This window comes from Puccinia triticina, chromosome 2A, assembly GCF_026914185.1.
Source record: "Puccinia triticina chromosome 2A, complete sequence".
NCBI classification, from domain to species: domain Eukaryota; kingdom Fungi; phylum Basidiomycota; class Pucciniomycetes; order Pucciniales; family Pucciniaceae; genus Puccinia; species Puccinia triticina.
Genome location: NC_070559.1, coordinates 1,449,681 through 1,467,113, shown reverse-complemented (window position 1 = coordinate 1,467,113; position 17,433 = coordinate 1,449,681). Strand labels below are relative to the sequence as shown.

The 17,433-nt window shown below is 46.7% G+C and overlaps 3 protein-coding genes across 3 annotated transcripts; 1 reads left to right on the top strand and 2 right to left on the bottom strand.

The window, feature by feature from the left end:
- Positions 1-107: 107 nt before the first annotated feature.
- PtA15_2A162 (uncharacterized protein) lies at positions 108-1,312 on the bottom strand (the record flags this gene model as incomplete). The annotated part of the gene is made up of 4 exons (XM_053166154.1): positions 108-460; positions 569-825; positions 901-1,142; positions 1,220-1,312. The coding sequence occupies 4 exons, from the start codon at positions 1,310-1,312 to the stop codon at positions 108-110; spliced, it is 945 nt and encodes a 314-aa protein (XP_053017404.1).
- Positions 1,313-10,258: 8,946 nt separating this feature from the next.
- PtA15_2A161 (uncharacterized protein) lies at positions 10,259-10,861 on the top strand (the record flags this gene model as incomplete). The annotated part of the gene is made up of 3 exons (XM_053166153.1): positions 10,259-10,341; positions 10,425-10,456; positions 10,554-10,861. The coding sequence occupies 3 exons, from the start codon at positions 10,259-10,261 to the stop codon at positions 10,859-10,861; spliced, it is 423 nt and encodes a 140-aa protein (XP_053017403.1).
- Positions 10,862-11,410: 549 nt separating this feature from the next.
- On the bottom strand, positions 11,411-12,790 carry PtA15_2A160 (uncharacterized protein; the record flags this gene model as incomplete). Its single annotated transcript, XM_053166152.1, has 3 exons — positions 11,411-12,259; positions 12,344-12,550; positions 12,686-12,790. The coding sequence occupies 3 exons, from the start codon at positions 12,788-12,790 to the stop codon at positions 11,411-11,413; spliced, it is 1,161 nt and encodes a 386-aa protein (XP_053017402.1).
- Between the last annotated feature and the right edge of the window lie 4,643 nt (positions 12,791-17,433).

The following is a 17,433-nucleotide window of genomic DNA, read 5'->3' as shown; positions in this document are numbered from 1 at the left end:
CTAAGATCAACCCTCTACCCGCTGCAAATCGGCCCATATCGGTCTCTAAACAGGGATTGTGGATTCTATGTTATCAACTTTGAGGGCCCTAGTTGGCTCAATTTTATTCATCTTATCACATAAAGGAAAAGCCCGAAAGCTATAATGAAGATGTAACACATATCGATGAAGTTTTTGTTGTGATTATTCACCGAGTATGCCTGTCCGGGATAGAATTGGCCGAAAGGATTGTGTGAAGGCCCTGAAAGCTGGATCATGCGTGGAGGAGGACCGCCGTTAAAGGGCACTGGAAAGCCTGGGGGAAGATGGTCGAGAGGAATCATTTCCCCGTTTCCGTGGCGCATCCCGACGAGACGGTAGCCGGGCGGTGGCTGGGGTGGGGCCATTTGCCAAGGTGGGATGTGCATCATCGCAGGCTGGGCGTCGTAATATCCTGGAAAGCCCGACGGTTCGTACCCGGCTGGTGAGCGTGGGCATGCAGCAGATTACAATGTATGCTTCATCAGCACATTGCTGGCAGGCGGACCGCCGAGAATTGGTTCTAAAAGTGATGGTGTTTGGTGCTTACCATTGTAAGGTGGCGGGAATCCATAATCCCCGTGGTAAGGTGACGGCAATCCAAAATCACCATGGTAAGGTGACGGCAATTGAAAATCACCATGGAACTGTGGTAGTCCAAAACCGTGTCCGTATCCCTGCACCTCTTCCGGAAATTCCCTAAAAAGGTCTGGGTGGTGTGTTTCCCAAATTTCTTCCCCACCATGCATACCAGAATTGGCGTTTTGAGGTCCACCAGCTTGAGCAGGTGGCGGAATACGTGGTGTTCTGCACACTGGACAAATGTCATTCCCTGTGTTCACCCATCGCTGCATACAACTCCTGTGAAATATGTGTGAGCACGGCCATCCGGCTAGTTCAGTGCTTGGAGGTTCTTCAGGCTCTTCAGGTACTTCAGGTTCCAGGGAACGCGCTCTGCTAGATCGTTGACGAGAGAAACTTGGTAGTCTCAAGCGGATACGCGATCTGCTCCTAGACCGTTCAAGTCTTGCGTCGTGCACAACGTCGTTTGAAGCCTCGTCCACGCTCGGGGCCACCAGCGGCACTCGACAGATCATACAGATTTTCTCCTCTTCGTCCGACGGCTGGCACCATTGAGGAGCACAAAACGTGCACAGGTTGTCAGCGTGGTGCTCAGAAATTCAAGAGGATCGTCACTGACTGCACGCTTGGAGTGGCGATGAAAAGTTCGAGTGGGGCCAGAGAGCGGCCCCGGAGCCTTAGGGGCAGAAACCGCTGCAGTGGTCGCAGGCATCGGGGCCGAAGTGGCCGATTGGCTTGTCAGTAGATCTGCTTCGCCCGCGGGATGGACGACCTCTCTGGCAGTCGATCGACACGCCACTTGGCAAAGCTGCCAGCAGCCAAGCAGTACGTATTAGATTGGTGACTTTCCCTTGGAATAAACAAGAGTAAAATACTCAACGAGGAGAACCGCCACATTGAGAAGCATTGTGAGCGTGCGCAACACCAACGGCAGATATTCGGGTGGAAAATTGGGTCGAGACTAGCGGTTCGGAATCGGCTATGGATCAGGCATACTGGCCAAATGAGGCTCACCCATGGATAAATTCTTTAGAGAATAAAACATGGGGAGAGTACATAAAACATGGGGAGAATAAAACATGGGGTGTGCTCAAACTCGTAGGGAAAGCATTCTCATTCTGTACTGGTTTCATAAGCTTCCACACCATTAAACGGGCATCCGACGGCTGTGGCCGTGGACCTGGACCCACAACTTCGGGCCACGTCAGCTGAGCCCGAAAACCAGGTTTTGTACAGACAATTTGCCAGCAATCCGGGCAAATCAAGAGCGCTGAAACACCAGCACAAGATCCTTTTCTCGATTGAGACAATACCCCCACTCCAGCCTTCATCCACACAAGTTCAATCTGCACACCCACCACCATCCGCAATGGTGAATAATTTTGCCGGGATATGAAACTGTCCGGGCTTGGAAAAACGGCGCCGAAGCCCTAGGAAAACGACTCCCAATCTTTACTGACGTCCGCGCGACCATTTGAGGATGTCCAGCGAGGGTCGCCCGGGCGAAATGTTGGGTCGCGGCTTTCGTGGGAGCCGTTCTCCCAATCGCGCATCCGCAATGGAGTCGTTGAGATGATTCCCTGACCCCCCCGGTTGATTATTTTTCACTTGTGTTTAGGAGTCGGCCGACCGGAACCGGCCGGCAGTTCAGGAGTCGGTGCTCGGACCCCACCCAGCACACAGCACCCCAACGCAACCATTGATTCCAGCAGCTCCACAACACTTGCATCACCATGTCTAACCCCGCCCATGCCCCTGTTCCTGAATCTGAAAACGCTGCAGAAACCACTCAAGACCCGCACCACTTCGGCCGCGCAAGCCTCCCCGACTCCAACAAAGATCCTCCAGAACTTTTTGGAGACTTTTTTCAAGAATTACGCTTTGAAAAATAAGCCAATGGCAAATGAAGGCTGCCAAAGTCTGCCAGTAGGCGGTGAAATTTCCTAATTTTCAAATGACTGTACTTGTCTAGTTTCTTAACTAGTTTTTATGGTATACAAGGAAGCTTCAGAAAACTCACAAAAAATCACAGAGGACAAAAAAAAGCAATTCTATTGATTTTCTAAAAACAATCTTCAAAAATTTGATTTCTTCACCTACAGTGCTCAAAGTGTTTGAAACTGTGTGCACTGCGCAGTGCCCAAAGTAAGTCTGTATTTGAATTGTATTTTATTTGATTCTGGTTTATTGGGTTCCAATGCAAAAAAAATACACCAAGCCTACAATACAATTCACCACAAACAATGGAGGACTTCCTGTCAAGTCTGGGAGCCTCCCAGATCTCAATTTACACAAACAAACTCCTAATTTTCAGCATAAAGGAATTTTTTTTCCTAAGACTGTAGTTTGTTGCTCTCATGTGTGCTGTTTGTGTTTTTGGTAGGTGTCTTAATTAGCAATGAGAATCTAGAGCTCTCTCAATGCCTACTGGAAGTCTTCCAATTACAATTTTCCCAACAGTGAATTAATTAGAGATGGCCGTTTTACATCCGGATACCCGCTCATGTTCGGGTATCTGATGGTGTATTTCCCCCATTCTTGGCATCCGTATCCGCATCCGCATCCGCTGGCGGATGCCCCCCTGTGTGAGCGGATACCCGCCCCTCAAAAAGGAATTCAGAAAAAATCAAATCATGTATGTATAATTACTTAATTGACATGTGGTGACAGCTGATCACTCGACTGTCACCACATCCTGTACAACAGCCTTGTTTTTTTTCATATTGCTCTTGGATTTATTCTTGCGCTTTTCAAGGTATTTGTGAAGAGCAAGAGGTTTGATCTTGTCGTTCTTTGAATAGAACAACAAGGCCATACCTCTACTTACTGATTTTGGATGGACGTTGTGTCTCCTGACGGAGACATAGTCTTGTCTGAAGTTGAATGTACGCTCCACATTGAGCGACGGAATTTATCGACCTGATCAGAAAGCTCTGTCGTATGATAAGCAGAATACGCCAAACTGACTTGATTACGTGCAAGTATCTTCACATGTTCTGAATTCAAAGGTGTTTTTTTGCGTAAGAAAACAAGTGTGTACTAAAAAATAAAAAAGAGAAGACATTATTTATTCAAACTGACCAAGTCGCTGCTCATTGGTCATATCAGATCCCGCAGGTGTTGAGTTGTCATCTTCCTGTTCATTGTTTGATTCCACGGCTGGCCTATCAGTTTTGTCTTTGGAGCGTTGTTGGCGGAGCCTCTTACGTCGGTTCATGATGTGGCTGTCGGGGGATATGTGGTCGCTGTTGGAAGATATGTATTGGCGGATGTCCACCGGGGGGCCAAGGGCGGGAAAGCCGGTTTGGAGCTGCGCAGCTGCGGCTTGCATGGACTGTAGGATGAGCGGATACCCGCTTAGCTACCCGGGTATCCGCTAGATTTTCACAGGATCTTAGACATCCGCATCCGCAGGCGGATACCCACAGGGCCCAGCGGATAGCGGATACCCGCAGCGGGTGCAAAGTGACCATCTCTAGAATTAATGGAGATGGCCCCTGTTGACCCGGGTACCCCCGACTTTTTTGCCAGAAATTGGACACCCGCACCCGCACCTGCACCACCTGGGGCATTCAGAGAAGGTACCTGCAGGTACCTGCCACTTAATACCCCTTCAATTTCCAGTCATGGAGGGGAAGGGGTGTTGCACAGTCTCTCAATGACCGGTTTGACTGGTCATTGAGAGACATCATACTATTGCTTGGTGACTGGTCAACCAGTCATTGGGAGGGTGAAGTCCTCCCAATTACCAGTTGAACTGGTCATCTGGAGGTTCCTCTCTCTCAATGACCGCTTGATTGGTCATCAGTTTGTATGATTGTGCTTATTCCTCACAATGGCTGGTTGACCGGTCATCAAAGGGGCGTGTACATATCCCTCTTGATGACCGGTCAGACCAATCATTGACAAACAATATCAGACCTCTTGATGACCAGTTTGACTGGTCGTCAAGAGGGTGAAGTCCTCCAGATGACAATTCACACCAGTCATTGAAAGATTGTGTACTCCCTGATCTGGATGACTGGTTTGACCAGTCATCCAGAGGGGTATGATACCTCTTGATGACCGGTTGACCGGACATTGAGGGTTTGTCCCTCCGGGATGACTGGTCAAACTGGTCATTGGGAGATACAATATGTGTACTCCTTGGTGACTGGTCACCCGTTCATGGAGAGGGTCATGAAGTCCTTTGAATGATCATGGACCAGTCATTGAGACTGATGATTGGTGGGTACCCGGGTACCTGGCCAATATTTGCAGAATGTCAAGCACCCACATCTGCTGACGGGTACCCCCTGATAGCCACAGGGTACCCTCCAGGGAATTTCAGGTACCTGCAATGGTTTCTCTGGGGCCATCTCTATGAATTAATAAAACAGGTGGGGAAAATTATATGGTGTTGCAAGCGCGTCTGGGCACATACCAAACTCCTGCTTGGCCGAGTGCCTCTGGGGGTTTGGTATGTTCCCAGCGGGCTTGATTGGGCAGAGCTTGGCACACAGCCAATTACCGCTTGGCCGAGATCAAGCTCTGGGGATCTGTGACTTGGAATGCATACTGCACAGTCATCAGACCCCGTCCTTCTCTCTGCCTCAAAAGGCAAGAACAATGTGCCCTTGAGGAGGGGATAGTGAGACGTTCTCCCTTCTTGATCTTGACATTTCACATTGGACATTGACAAGTGAGCTTTTCATTATTGATGGCTGGTCTGTAGGCTGTTCATTGGGGAGGAAAGACTCCCTTCTTGGTGGGCAATACTTGTATAGAATTACAACTCTTATACACAAGACTCTGTAGAACTAGATTTTTACCTAAAAGGAGATGCAAGGCCGCTTTCTACTAGAGTTGATAAGAAGTTAGGAGGGAGAGATCTGTTTCATCTAATCAGAGGATCTGATCTGTAAAGATGAGGGTAGCATAAAGAATGTCAACCAGTACCCATTTGGCGGTACCAGATGCAGTGCCTGGTGCCTGCTTTCTTGGAAAAAGAAGTGCAGTACCTTGGTACCGCTTTCCCCTTGCTGGTTTAAGTGGGTAAATGCCAGACCCCCAGCCCTTGGCCCGCTTTGAAATGCCCTTGATGAAACACTAGATCTGGATCTGTGTAAACTAGTTGATCATTGTAACATTGATTCCATTCCTATTTGAACTATATCACATCATATATTGTTTATGTACTTGTATCATAATCAATAGTTTATGCGTAAAGGGAATGAGGCATAACTGGGATACCTGAGTGATACTTGGTTAAGGGGAATTTCACTTATACAGTAATACTAAGGTATACTGTAATATTACTGTTACACATAACTTGAATCTTATAACAAAATTAAATCAGGGTAACTTTATTTAACTGTGATTATATTTAATGTAATGTATAACAAGAGTAAATTATTAAGCTTATATCTAATAATTTATATGAATAAGGATGTAAAAGAATGTACTATGTGTAATTTACACAATTGCAGGCACATGGTATGTGTAGGGTACTGTGAAATGTACTCTGTGGCTGAAAATGTGACTTTTGGGTGGACATGGCCAGGACAAGCACACAAGGAGGGGGAGGAGGGGGGTTGCAGTTCTGGGGCAGCCCAGGAATTGAACACCCAACATCAAGGGTATGCGGGGACTGAGGGGGACAGAGTCTTTACCAGCTACTCCATCACATGGATAGCTGCACACACACACCCTAAATTGAGACAGTGCACTGCAAAGAAAAAAAAACAAGGTCAACTGCTTGCAGTTGACATGCAAGATAATCAAGCCAAGCTGCCATTGTAACTCTACCTGAATGAACAAGTGATGTTGGTACAGTCACTGTGCATTGAAGCTTGGGTTGCGTTGAACGGTTTAAACCTTGAGTAAGGCTGGCGTAACACCACAAGCTTCCTCAGAGTTACCGCATGTCAACTGCTCACAGTTGACAAAGTTTTTTTTGCAGTGGTGGACACTTCTGCCCAAACATACTTTGGAAATTCCTGCCAGAGTGTCTGATGGACAGAGGTTTTTTTGTCCCTTGGAAACTGTCAGCCTTAGAGTCAACTCAGCTGACCTAAAGTCTGCCTTTTTCTACTTTTACATATGAATTACTTCATATCTTTTTCATCTTATGAAATAAACCTGTTTTGACTTCATATTCTGTTTCCTCATGCAATTTTAACCCTAGTTACAACTTACCAATTCTTTGTAACTACATTCCTTCCCTGAGTTATTGAATTGTGGCGCGCATGCGCAGTTGTGATGTGTCAGCGCTACCAGGCGCGCCAAACCACATGTACATATGTAAATTACATAAGCAAACTGTGAAAATTTTCGTAGTCTGGATCCCCCTTGCCTGAGGCGGATACACAGACTTCAGCACACCAGAACTACACCCCAGATAACCCCAGGATCACCACCAAAGAGTTTACAACACTCCTAGTATACCTACCATCACAGGCGCCTAGGATATTGACAGTAAAACCTCTTTCACTGAACCTTGTTTATCTCAGAGGTACAACTCTGTGTCTTGCTTGATCTGCTCTTTTCTGCTGGCCTTTGCCTCTTCTTGATCACAGGGCTGTCCCTCCATATCTGCTGGCCTTTGCCTCTTCTTGATCACAGGGCTGTCCCTTCATATCTGCATTCTTTTTCTGCGGTTTTTGCAAGAAACAAACCACATAGATTTCCCTTTAAAGAACCTTGACTATCCAGAAGGAAGCTAAAAAATTGTGGCTGGATTAAAATTATCTAATCCAGGATCCCTCCACGTTTCTTTGGTGAGAGGAGGCTGTAGCACTCTCTAGCACAGCTTGGCAGCACTCTTCTGAAGAGTTAGCATTGCAAGTGGACGTGCATTTCCACTAGAATAACCTTGAACATTTGCTTATCTTGATCCTGCTCAGTTTCTCTCTCTTTCTCTCTCTCTCTTTATATTTGTATTTTCTTTATCCAAAGAAATCCAAATATTGCCCCCCATTTTCTTGTGTCCTGTAGTCACTATAGAGACTCAGGTTCACAGAAACTCTGGCTGAAGCGGCCAACAGATGGTAGCACCTTTTTACACTCTTGCTCCAGAGTGTCCACTGGATGGTGTTTTTTGATTTCTAGTTGAAATTGAAGAAAATATGGCCAGAGGCCCAAGACTGAGAAGAGATGAGCTGGAAAGATCAAGAGCACAGGATGCTCAGGGACTCAGAACAGCAGGACAGAAGTCTCCAATGGAGCAAGTCTGGCTACTATAGGCTTGGAACTAAGTGCGGGTGTATTTCATGAGGGAGCAGAGGAAATACAACTAAGGCAAGGGGCCTAGAGAGGGGGCCTAGTTGGCTATGGAACCCTCTGGAAAGGAAAAGAACAACAACAGAAATAAGCCCTCTTCTGGGCATGAGGCAGAATTCTAACTAAAATTTTCAAGTGCCAAGCATCACTTGGACACTTGAGGAAGTGTCCAAGTGATTCTCAGTGCACTTTGTTCAGGGTAACTTGGGTGACACAAGACTAAGAGAAGTTTGACAAGATTTCAAGGACAAAGTCAGAGCACAATGAGTCAAAGTATAATCATCATTCAGTGAGGATCACAGTGAGGGGAAACAACTAGACTATATACATGTACAATATAGGCTAAGTTGTGGGTGTGTAGATTAGAAGCATGTGCATGAGGAAATGCTAATACACTATCTCAACACACTTTAGATCTTCTGGATGTTTCTCAACCAGAAAAATCCATGGAATGTAGCACATTTCCAGAAAGGCACCACGTGGTGCACACACCCCACTCAATGAACAGGATGTAGTATTACCCCCCTTGACAACTTGAAAAGAACAGTCATCAAGAGGAGGTGTGAGTCCCCTCAATGACCAGTACAGACTGGCAATTGAGAGGTGTGACTCCCCTAGACTAGTCATTGAGAGGAGGTGTGAATCTGCTCAATGATGGTCTGTACTGGTCATTGAGAGGTGTGAGTCCCCTAGATTACCGGTACAGACTGGCATCAAGAAGAGATGTTAATCCACTCAATGCAAGTCTGTACCAGTCATTAAGAGGTATGACTGCCCTTGATGACTGTTACAGACCGCTTGGCATGAGGGACTTGCATGTAATTGCCCCTTTGTGGTGAGCCAAGAATTTGAGTTTTGGTGGGGGAAAGATTCAAAACTCTAGTATAATTCCTTGCCATATTACTCTTTTTTTTAAATAAAATGACTGAGTTTGAAGATGCTAAGGTCTGGTCTGAGGAGAGGAAGAAGGAGTCTGGGGTCTGGGGTTCTGGGGGTTCTAGATCCTATAATGGGAGATTGCAGGATGAGGAAGCTGCCTGGATCCACAGCCCCTCAAACTATGAGTGTGTGGGCTGTGAATCCTGTTAGTGGTTCTACACTATTACTACGCTACATTATGCTGCTTTTAGCGGAAAACCCCGCTAAAAAGAGGAATAAAACCTCATAGCAGGCGTAGTTTCTGTTCTCCGCGAGTTAGCGCTAGTGTAATACCACTAACAGCTAACAGGAAATCCTGTTGTTTTTAGTGTTATTAAGCTATGCTACGCTGCACTATTGCTAATGATAGTGTATCTGACCCAGCATTGAGCTTATGCCTGTACAATATCCTTGAGTTGTTTTGAAAAACACCTTCCACTCCAGAAAAAATCTTTAAATACACTCAAACCCTGGAATTTGAGCAGAGTAGGTGGTCTGACCCACAGAACTTTCCACACCACAAGGTCTCAAGATAGCACTGAGAGGTGTGAAAGGGTATGTTCCCCAATTGCCTCTGCTCCATCAGAAGAAAATCAAGAAACAACAAGGTATACCTGTTGAAACTCGTGCGCGCTCTGCGGCGCATCTCATTACGGGCGCGCTCTGCAACTGTCTCCTCGATATCACTCTTTGAAACCTAAACTTTCCACACTCACTTAATCATTGATCTCGAACCTAAAACTTCTTTCCCCAACTTCTCGACTTCGCATCATTCTCCCGCCGCTCCTAACCGATACAAATCTCCGACTCCGATCTAGTCTACTCAATAACAACATCGACTCAACCCTTGCTCGCGCACCGCGAAGCCTTAACTTGGACAGCCGTACTGGCTTCCAACTTGGTGAGAAATGCACCCTTGCATTTCAGATCTCTCATCGACATGGCGCCTCAGATCCTCAATGCTAATATCCTTCTCTTCCTCAGATTCATTCCTAGATCTAGTCCTTATTCTTTCCCCTTCTCTCTGTCAAGATTTTCACCTATACTTTTAGGGTTTGTTTTCTTTCTTTCTCTCTCAAACTTCACATTGTTTTCGACAACTAATCACTCAAAATCAACATTCAGTCTTTCCACACTTCTATCACCTTCTATCCTTTGTTGTCCTCTTCTTTCATATCATTAGCTGTTTCAGGGTTGGTTTCTTTCTATTTTTCTCATTATCACTATCATGACTTGTTCTTACTTCTCTTTTTTGTTAGTTCTGGTTTTTGGTTTATTAGAAATAAAGTCTAGGTCCTTTAATACCCAGGGCTTTGTGTGGTGCCCCGGGGCCTTTCCGGGGCATGGGGTTCGGGATGGACATCATACCCCGCCCCGCACCTCGGGCCACAGGCCCCGAAGTCTCAAGGGATTAAGTTTGGCCATGTACAAAATTCATCCAGCTTGACTCACTTCATCCTACACCATCTCAAGCTTGAAAATGAAGAAACAAGACCGGACGATTTGCGCTGTCTGTCAGCTGGAGAAGTTCAAGTACAAGTGTCCCAATGACCAGGTCCCTTAGTTGAGTCCTCTCTCTCTGCAACATTCGAATTTATTGCTTATCGATGGGGGTTTCTCTTCCCTATTTTTTTGCTGATCTGTAGTTGCTCGGTGAGCTGTTTTCGGGTCCATAAAGGTGAGTGATTTGGATGTTCGACCACTTGTTGCGCGCGATTCGCTGATGATTTGGTTTTCGACATATCCAACCTTTAACCGTTTGTACACAACCTCAGAACAAGCCAGTTGTCCAGGAACAAGCAGCAAACCTACTCAAAACCCAACCCACGACGACATCAAGGCCCAAGTTGATGGCTCACAAGCCCAGCCGGACCACACCTCTTCACTAGTCCCCACACCTCCCGCAGATGTCATCCCAAGTGGCTCGAGATTGAAACCGTTGACTGACTTGGATTGGCCCGTCGTCGACGAGGAAAGGCTCGCGGTTTTTAGCGACCCGTTGAGGAAAGATGAGATTAAACCGATCAGACAACACGAATGGGAACAAATTGGTACCGAAAAGCTTCACTCTAAAATCTCCTAAACTACCCCAAGCTGATTTCGTTCCGGTTTTTTCTTTTTTCTTTTCTTTTTTTTTTTTTTTTCTTTTTTTGGCTCGACTGGTACCTTTGAAAAAAAAAAAAAAAAAACAGCTACATCGACCAGTTTGCGAGATCTATTGACCAGCGAACCTGACTTAAGACAATTATTGATGAGAGTCATGGAGAGCAACAACAATCCGACAAATAAGTCTTTACGAGATCCGAAAAAATCCAAAGATCAAATACAGCAGCTATTATTACAGCTTGCATCGTCGGCCCAATCGCCCTCTCTGCACGCTTTCTCTCCTCAAGACTTTGTCCTTTTTAACCGCTTTGCCGATATCATCCGTGATATTTTGGTCCAAAGTAGATCATGACTCGATTGCCTCCTCTGTTGGTCTTCTTATGTTCATGCAGGTTTGTCGAGGATAGGGAAACATCCTAATCAAAAAAGAGACCCCAGCCATGCGCGTGTCTTTGCTTTTTTTTGTCATGTACATTTTACATTGAGGGGATATGGAAAAGTTTGAAGAAAAGGCCATCAAGAGTGATCATCCTCTATTCATCATATTACCTTCGCCCTTGCGATGGACATCGGTGAATTCATTCCACTCGACTGCCTTTTTCCGCAGCTGCTCGGCCTTGAGCTCGCCAGCAGCGTTGTCTTCTTCGGCGTCGATTTGAGCGCGTTGGGAGGGGGTTTCTTGATTAGCTTGGTCGGGGCCGCCGCCGGACAAGAAGTTGCCCATGGCGCGCTGCTCGTCCAAGTAGTCGTCGATTGTCATCGTGGGGAGGGTCCAATCGGGACGGAAGACCTCCGCACGAAGCTTGATCCGGTTCGTCGAGGCTGATGAGGCCGATGAGCGTGATGGCAGGATCGTAAACGGACGCAGAACCTTGCCCGAGGGCGAGACCAATGGGCCGTCCGCCGTCGTCGCCAATCTCTCCACCCGCCAGCTCAGATCATCCTCCTCGCGTGTGGCCTTCTTGCTCGGCAGGTCATTCATCTGCGCTGCTTGACCTAGGATATCTAGCTCGGCCTCGATGCTGTCCAGTTCTTGGTGAGCCTTGAGGTACAGGAACTTGAGCCAAGTCAGATGAGTCGAGCGACTCTCGCCCTCGTTCTCATCATCCGAATCGTTCGTCCATTCGCCCCGAGAGCTATCTTGTTTCGTCCGCCCGGATGAATACAATCTGGAGCGTTGTGCGGATTGTTTACGCTCTCGAAGCTCGTCCAGTTGTTGTTTTAGTTGTTTTTCTAGCTTGTATTGGCTTATCTTCGACTCCCTTCGCATTGCTGCACTTTGGATGGCCGATAGTGGGCCCTTAAAGCGATCGATTTGATCCCTAGGGATAACTTCATAAGCTTCGACTTGCCGACAAAAAACCTGAAAATGGTCCTGAAGATCCCGATGGGAGCAAAGAGAATCAGCACATTTGTGAGGTTAGTATTTTGAAAAGATAGCAATAGATTGTTGATTAACTTTTGCCTGTTCAAGGTTTTTCTTCCGTTGACCCCCGCCTTTAGTTTTGAGCAGTACGACGAGCAAACCACGTAATACTTCGACCGAAAGACATTTGAGGTCACTGGTATTGATGTCTTCCAGGGTTTCGTTTGGGGACAAGATTGCCAGGCGGTTGATTAAGGAGCTACTCAGAGATAGGTCGGCAAGTGCCGCAAGGATTTTAGACTGAGCGGACAGCGATCGAGATGGGTGAATGATCGACAAAATGATATATGAAGAAATCAGCTCTTTAGTCAATCAGTCCACTCCATTCCCAGTTTGCATACCGTCACCCAAAAAAATCAAAAGCCTCTTACGCACCTGAACAGCCTCGTCGTTCGGCGTAGGTTGCTCGATGATATGGTTGTATGCCGATGTGGCCCGATCCAGGAGCTGGCCAAGCGTGATATCATGGTCTCCGGACATCTTTGACTTCTTTGCTTGAGTAGTTTATTGAATTCGATCGATGGTTACCTGTAAAACCGCCCCGACGCGGGTTTCGCAAACCTTTCACAGACCAACTCCGAAATGCGCCCAAGTCCCGGTGCTCCCACTTTTCCTATCATCAGAGGCCAACAACTGATTGGAAGTTGAAAGTAATCCCCCATTTGGATAAATCACCATAGTTACTTGACCTCCGGAAAGCCATTAAATACATACTTCCTCATCAAGCTTCACTGCTGCTTGGACTGATTGGGTTGAGATGATGAGCACATCCCAACTGTGTCCACCCGTGCACATTGTGGCTAGTTGTCACCAAATATTTCAAGTGAGCTCCCCAAGGAGAGCCTCACATTCATAGAGGCCCATATAAGCGCCAGCTCCTGGGTTCAACACAGAATCTAGTATTACTTGGCCTGGGCCCTGGTGCCTCCCTTGATTTCTTCAACTTTGCTTGCAAATCTTATCAGCAAACCTTTGCATGTCCCCATCAATTTGTGTAAATTTGATCTTCTGAATTCCACATAATCATATTTTTTTATTCACAAACACTAAACTTTACTGTTAAACTTTCCCTCTACTCTATGAACAAATCCTGCATGTTACCCCCACCCCTCAGACGCAACTCAAGTTTCACACTTCTCCATCTCAATTTCATTAAATTTTATCTGCTGAATTCTACATAGTCTTAGTTTTTTTGTTGCCAAACAATATTGCCCTTTTCCTCCACTCTCTGTAGCAAATAGACCATGGGTCAAACCAGACAACAGTTGGATGGAAAACTGTATGTTCCTTGTGCTGGTTTCCACTGGTGTAAAATGGACCATCCAATGGATGATGCTTGGAAAACCTCTTTTGTTCAGGCAAAACATCCAGAGTAGTACCAATTGGATGGCTGCAAAATCATCCAACTAAGTTTCCAATGGATGCTCTGCTGGAGTAAACACAGCAGCAAAAGATCACCGGGGGCAAGGATCAAACCTCAGAACAGAGAGCTGTGGGCTTGGCCACAGCAGCACCAGCATTTCGCATCTAGACCATGGGTCACTGGCTATACCCTACCCTTGCAGGTATGATTTATATACTGCTGCAACCACACTTGGCTGCCATTTGCAACATTTGATGGTCTGTCACTACGGCAAGGAGTACTCCCTCCCCTCAAATTTGGTCATTGATAGGAGTACACCCTCCCCTCAATGGGAAGGTTTGAGTCTTGATGGCCGGTCTGTGTCTGCCATTGAGGGGAGGGTGTATTCCTCTCAATGACCAAATTTCCAGCAATTGAGGGAAGATTGGGCACTGCCAATTGGAAACTCCAGCTGTATTTTACAATTTTTGCTCTGTTTTGTTACATTCAAAGTGAACATTGAACACTCTCAATGGAGAGTGTCCAATGGGTGGTTTTTTTCTGCAACAAAAAAGTTGGTTTGAAATCCAACCAGCCCTTGGACGCTTTTGAAGCCTCCAAGTGGTGCTTGGGGCACCACAGCGTCCATTGGATGCTCCCAGAAGCATCTATAGGATGGGGTTGAAGATGGCTCCAGGTACCCGGCACCCGCGGGCGGGTACTTGTCAACTTTTGGTGGGTACCCACCAGCAGGTGCAGGTGTCCAGATTCTGGGGTGACAAACAGGCAGGTACCTGCCAACATCCGCCCTGCCAAATGAGCCAGATTTGTGTGCAGACATGTATTACAACGAGTACATGCAAGGGCCAGTCAAACTTGCCAGCCAAACAACAACTCTTGCCAAAAAGTTTGATCACCCTCCCAAGCCCTCCTCAATCTCCTTGCCCTCCAAAGCCATCCAACTCCTTCCCGATGTAAGACTCAAAAGCGGTTGTGAAACCCTTTTGCTGAATGGAGAAGGGGATGATGGAGGTGCAAACTCTGCCCTTCTATACTATCAGATAACAAGACCCACCAAGCTAAGCTTGGCAAGTTTTAATCAAGTGATAGGTCTGGTCTAGTTCCAGATGAAGTTGTTTGATTACAGGTATGTGAGAGTTGAGAGGGTTTATGATGATGGAAAGGGTGAAAGTTGACTTGATGTTTCCGGTGGGGGTTGAACACAGGTCCTCGAGAGGGTGATATAAGAAGTTGAGAAGAGTGTCTGGACTGAGAAGGGTATATGTCTCAGTCGGGAGTTGAACCAGGAACCGGGTAACTCGTGACAGGTGCGTGATATGCAACCAGTGATATGAGAGTATGAGAATGTGAGAGTGAGCTCAGTGGTTATTGCAGATAAGAGGGATGATATGGTATGTTATAAAAGTGTAAGGATGATGATAATGGCTAATGGGTGATATCTGTATGACTGGTGGGTACTGAACTGAGGGAAAACAACTGGGGGGAGGAGAGCTCCTTATATAGACAAAGGTGAGGGATTTTAGCTACAAGGGGGACCCTGGATGAGGGGTTTGAGCTGGTGGGCTGCGTACAAGTGGTGTCAGAAGATACTAAATACAGGCAGAAAGTGGGGTGAGAAATGAAAGATGATGTCATACTAATGCAAGGAGTGCATAAACGAAGCGGGGACGTGTCAAATACAGAAGAAATGGGGTTGGTCCCCTGCATAAGCAGTGGAGATAAGAGGGATAGAAAAGAGTATGTGTTTGCCTGGGTCTGAGTATGTGTATACCTGGGAAAGGTGACTTGAGGGTTGTGACAGGTTGATGACTGGGGCTGGCCGTGTCCATGAGGGTCCAAGAGGGTGTAACTTCCAATCCAGGGGGGTTCCAGTGACACTTCCAGTGGTGACTAGGGGTAAAATTGGCCGTAGAATCAATTTATGAGGTCCTTTTGGTGGTATCTTGACGTCTAGGGTGAGTAAATATATGTATGAGAAAAACTTTTGATTTTTCACTTTTCCATCTACCACACCGATCTCCACTGTTGTCCCACTGACCCCCTTGGCCCTCATTCAACTGGGTAAGCTTTTATTCCTGCATTGGTACCTGCAACAAAGGGTAGTTATGTTATGTTGCGTTATCCGCGCAATTTTGGTAACGTACACCAGGGGGGAATTGGTGGCACTCTCTGGAGAGTGCCAAGCTATAATTTTGTCATGGTTTATGTCTGAACTGGGTTTGATGTTGACCTGTAAGTAAGACCCAAGTGAGGTTGAACTGATGTGTAACTTGGATCAAGGGCATGATGGGATCATACTTATGGTATGCGCTTAAGTGGTCATGGGGAGAATTCAAGAAATAGATGATGGTGATCCCATGCTGCCATCTGGAATTCTGTATCCTGTAAGTATAATCTTCCCAAGAATTTCTAAAATACAGGCACCAGCTCAACTGCTGACCCGTCTTTGACCAAGAAATAAGGAGAGGTCATGAACTACCTTTGAGACACTCCCTGAAAGAACAAACTCCAAGAAACTCCAGCTTATCCACCGCTTCTGTCAGGGGTTACACTACCTCTATCATTTGGATATTTTTTGAATTCCTGTGACCGCTCAACTTGATATCTGAGGATCTCAACCCAGTTGCAGCACGATACCCTAGGCCGACCAGCCAGAGGTATGAATATCCACAAGAAACCCCACTCAGGTCGGGGTGCTGACCCCCGAGTTGCCCCATGAACACCAACCCAATACCAAGATTCATTAAACCCAAACCATGGACATCTGCCACTTTCTGAGTGGCTGATGTAGTGTTCATCCAATGGATTGTGGCTACTGCCCGCCTGTTCTGAGGGCAAGACAGCACTGGAGCATGATATGTCACCCGGGTTCTGTGCGGTCGCGGGTTGGTTCTAGGCCAAGTAATTTGTAGCAGATTGTAGCAGTCGGGTTAAACAACTGTGCTCAACATAGCCAACAAGGAGTTTTTCAATATCAACCGGTGTTGAGTACCTCCCGTCAGAAGTGCAACCGGACGCTATGATGAGGCTCCGCGGCCCTCTCCTCAAGTTTAGCCCTGCCCCAGCACCAATTACATATATACCATGGTATTCATTTCCATGTACTGCTCTGTTGTTTAGGCTCCTACATGAGGGGAAAGGTTGGGTGATTGACTCTCCTGACAAAGGTGAATTTGACCATACTCCTGACAGCAAAGCCAGTCCCGGAGCCCCCATCTGTATCAGTGTGCGTAGAATTTAAGTCATATCTCACTGTATGTTGCTCAGCTCTTGCTTACATCATGGGATATCAATATCTGCAAGCTTGCTTCAAAGGAACCGTAACATGCAAGGGTTGTGGGCCCACACTTGTGGTATCTGGGTGAGGGCTGGATATTGGGGAAGTGGTCGGATCTTCGCTGGCATCACAAAGCCACACCAAAAACCTGATTGGATTCCACCTGCTCTGATCCTCATCAATAATCGACATAAGCAATCCCGTCGTGCCTCAGCAATGAGTAGGACCTTCTGTCTCGGCCAGTTCATCACCCCGGTATCTGGATCTCTGCCGGCCTCGCATAGTCATGTACCACAAGCCAGCTTTCTTCAACAAGGTCGACACCGACTTCACGTATACTGCACACCAAAACTATACATAGGAGATTTGAGCCAGATAGCAAGCGAGCAGCTGTGTCATTTACTTGGGCCCGTGTTGACTTGCTCTACTCCCGTCAACTGCAACGAGATACCACCAACCAATATTGGCCTCATCAAGCTGCGC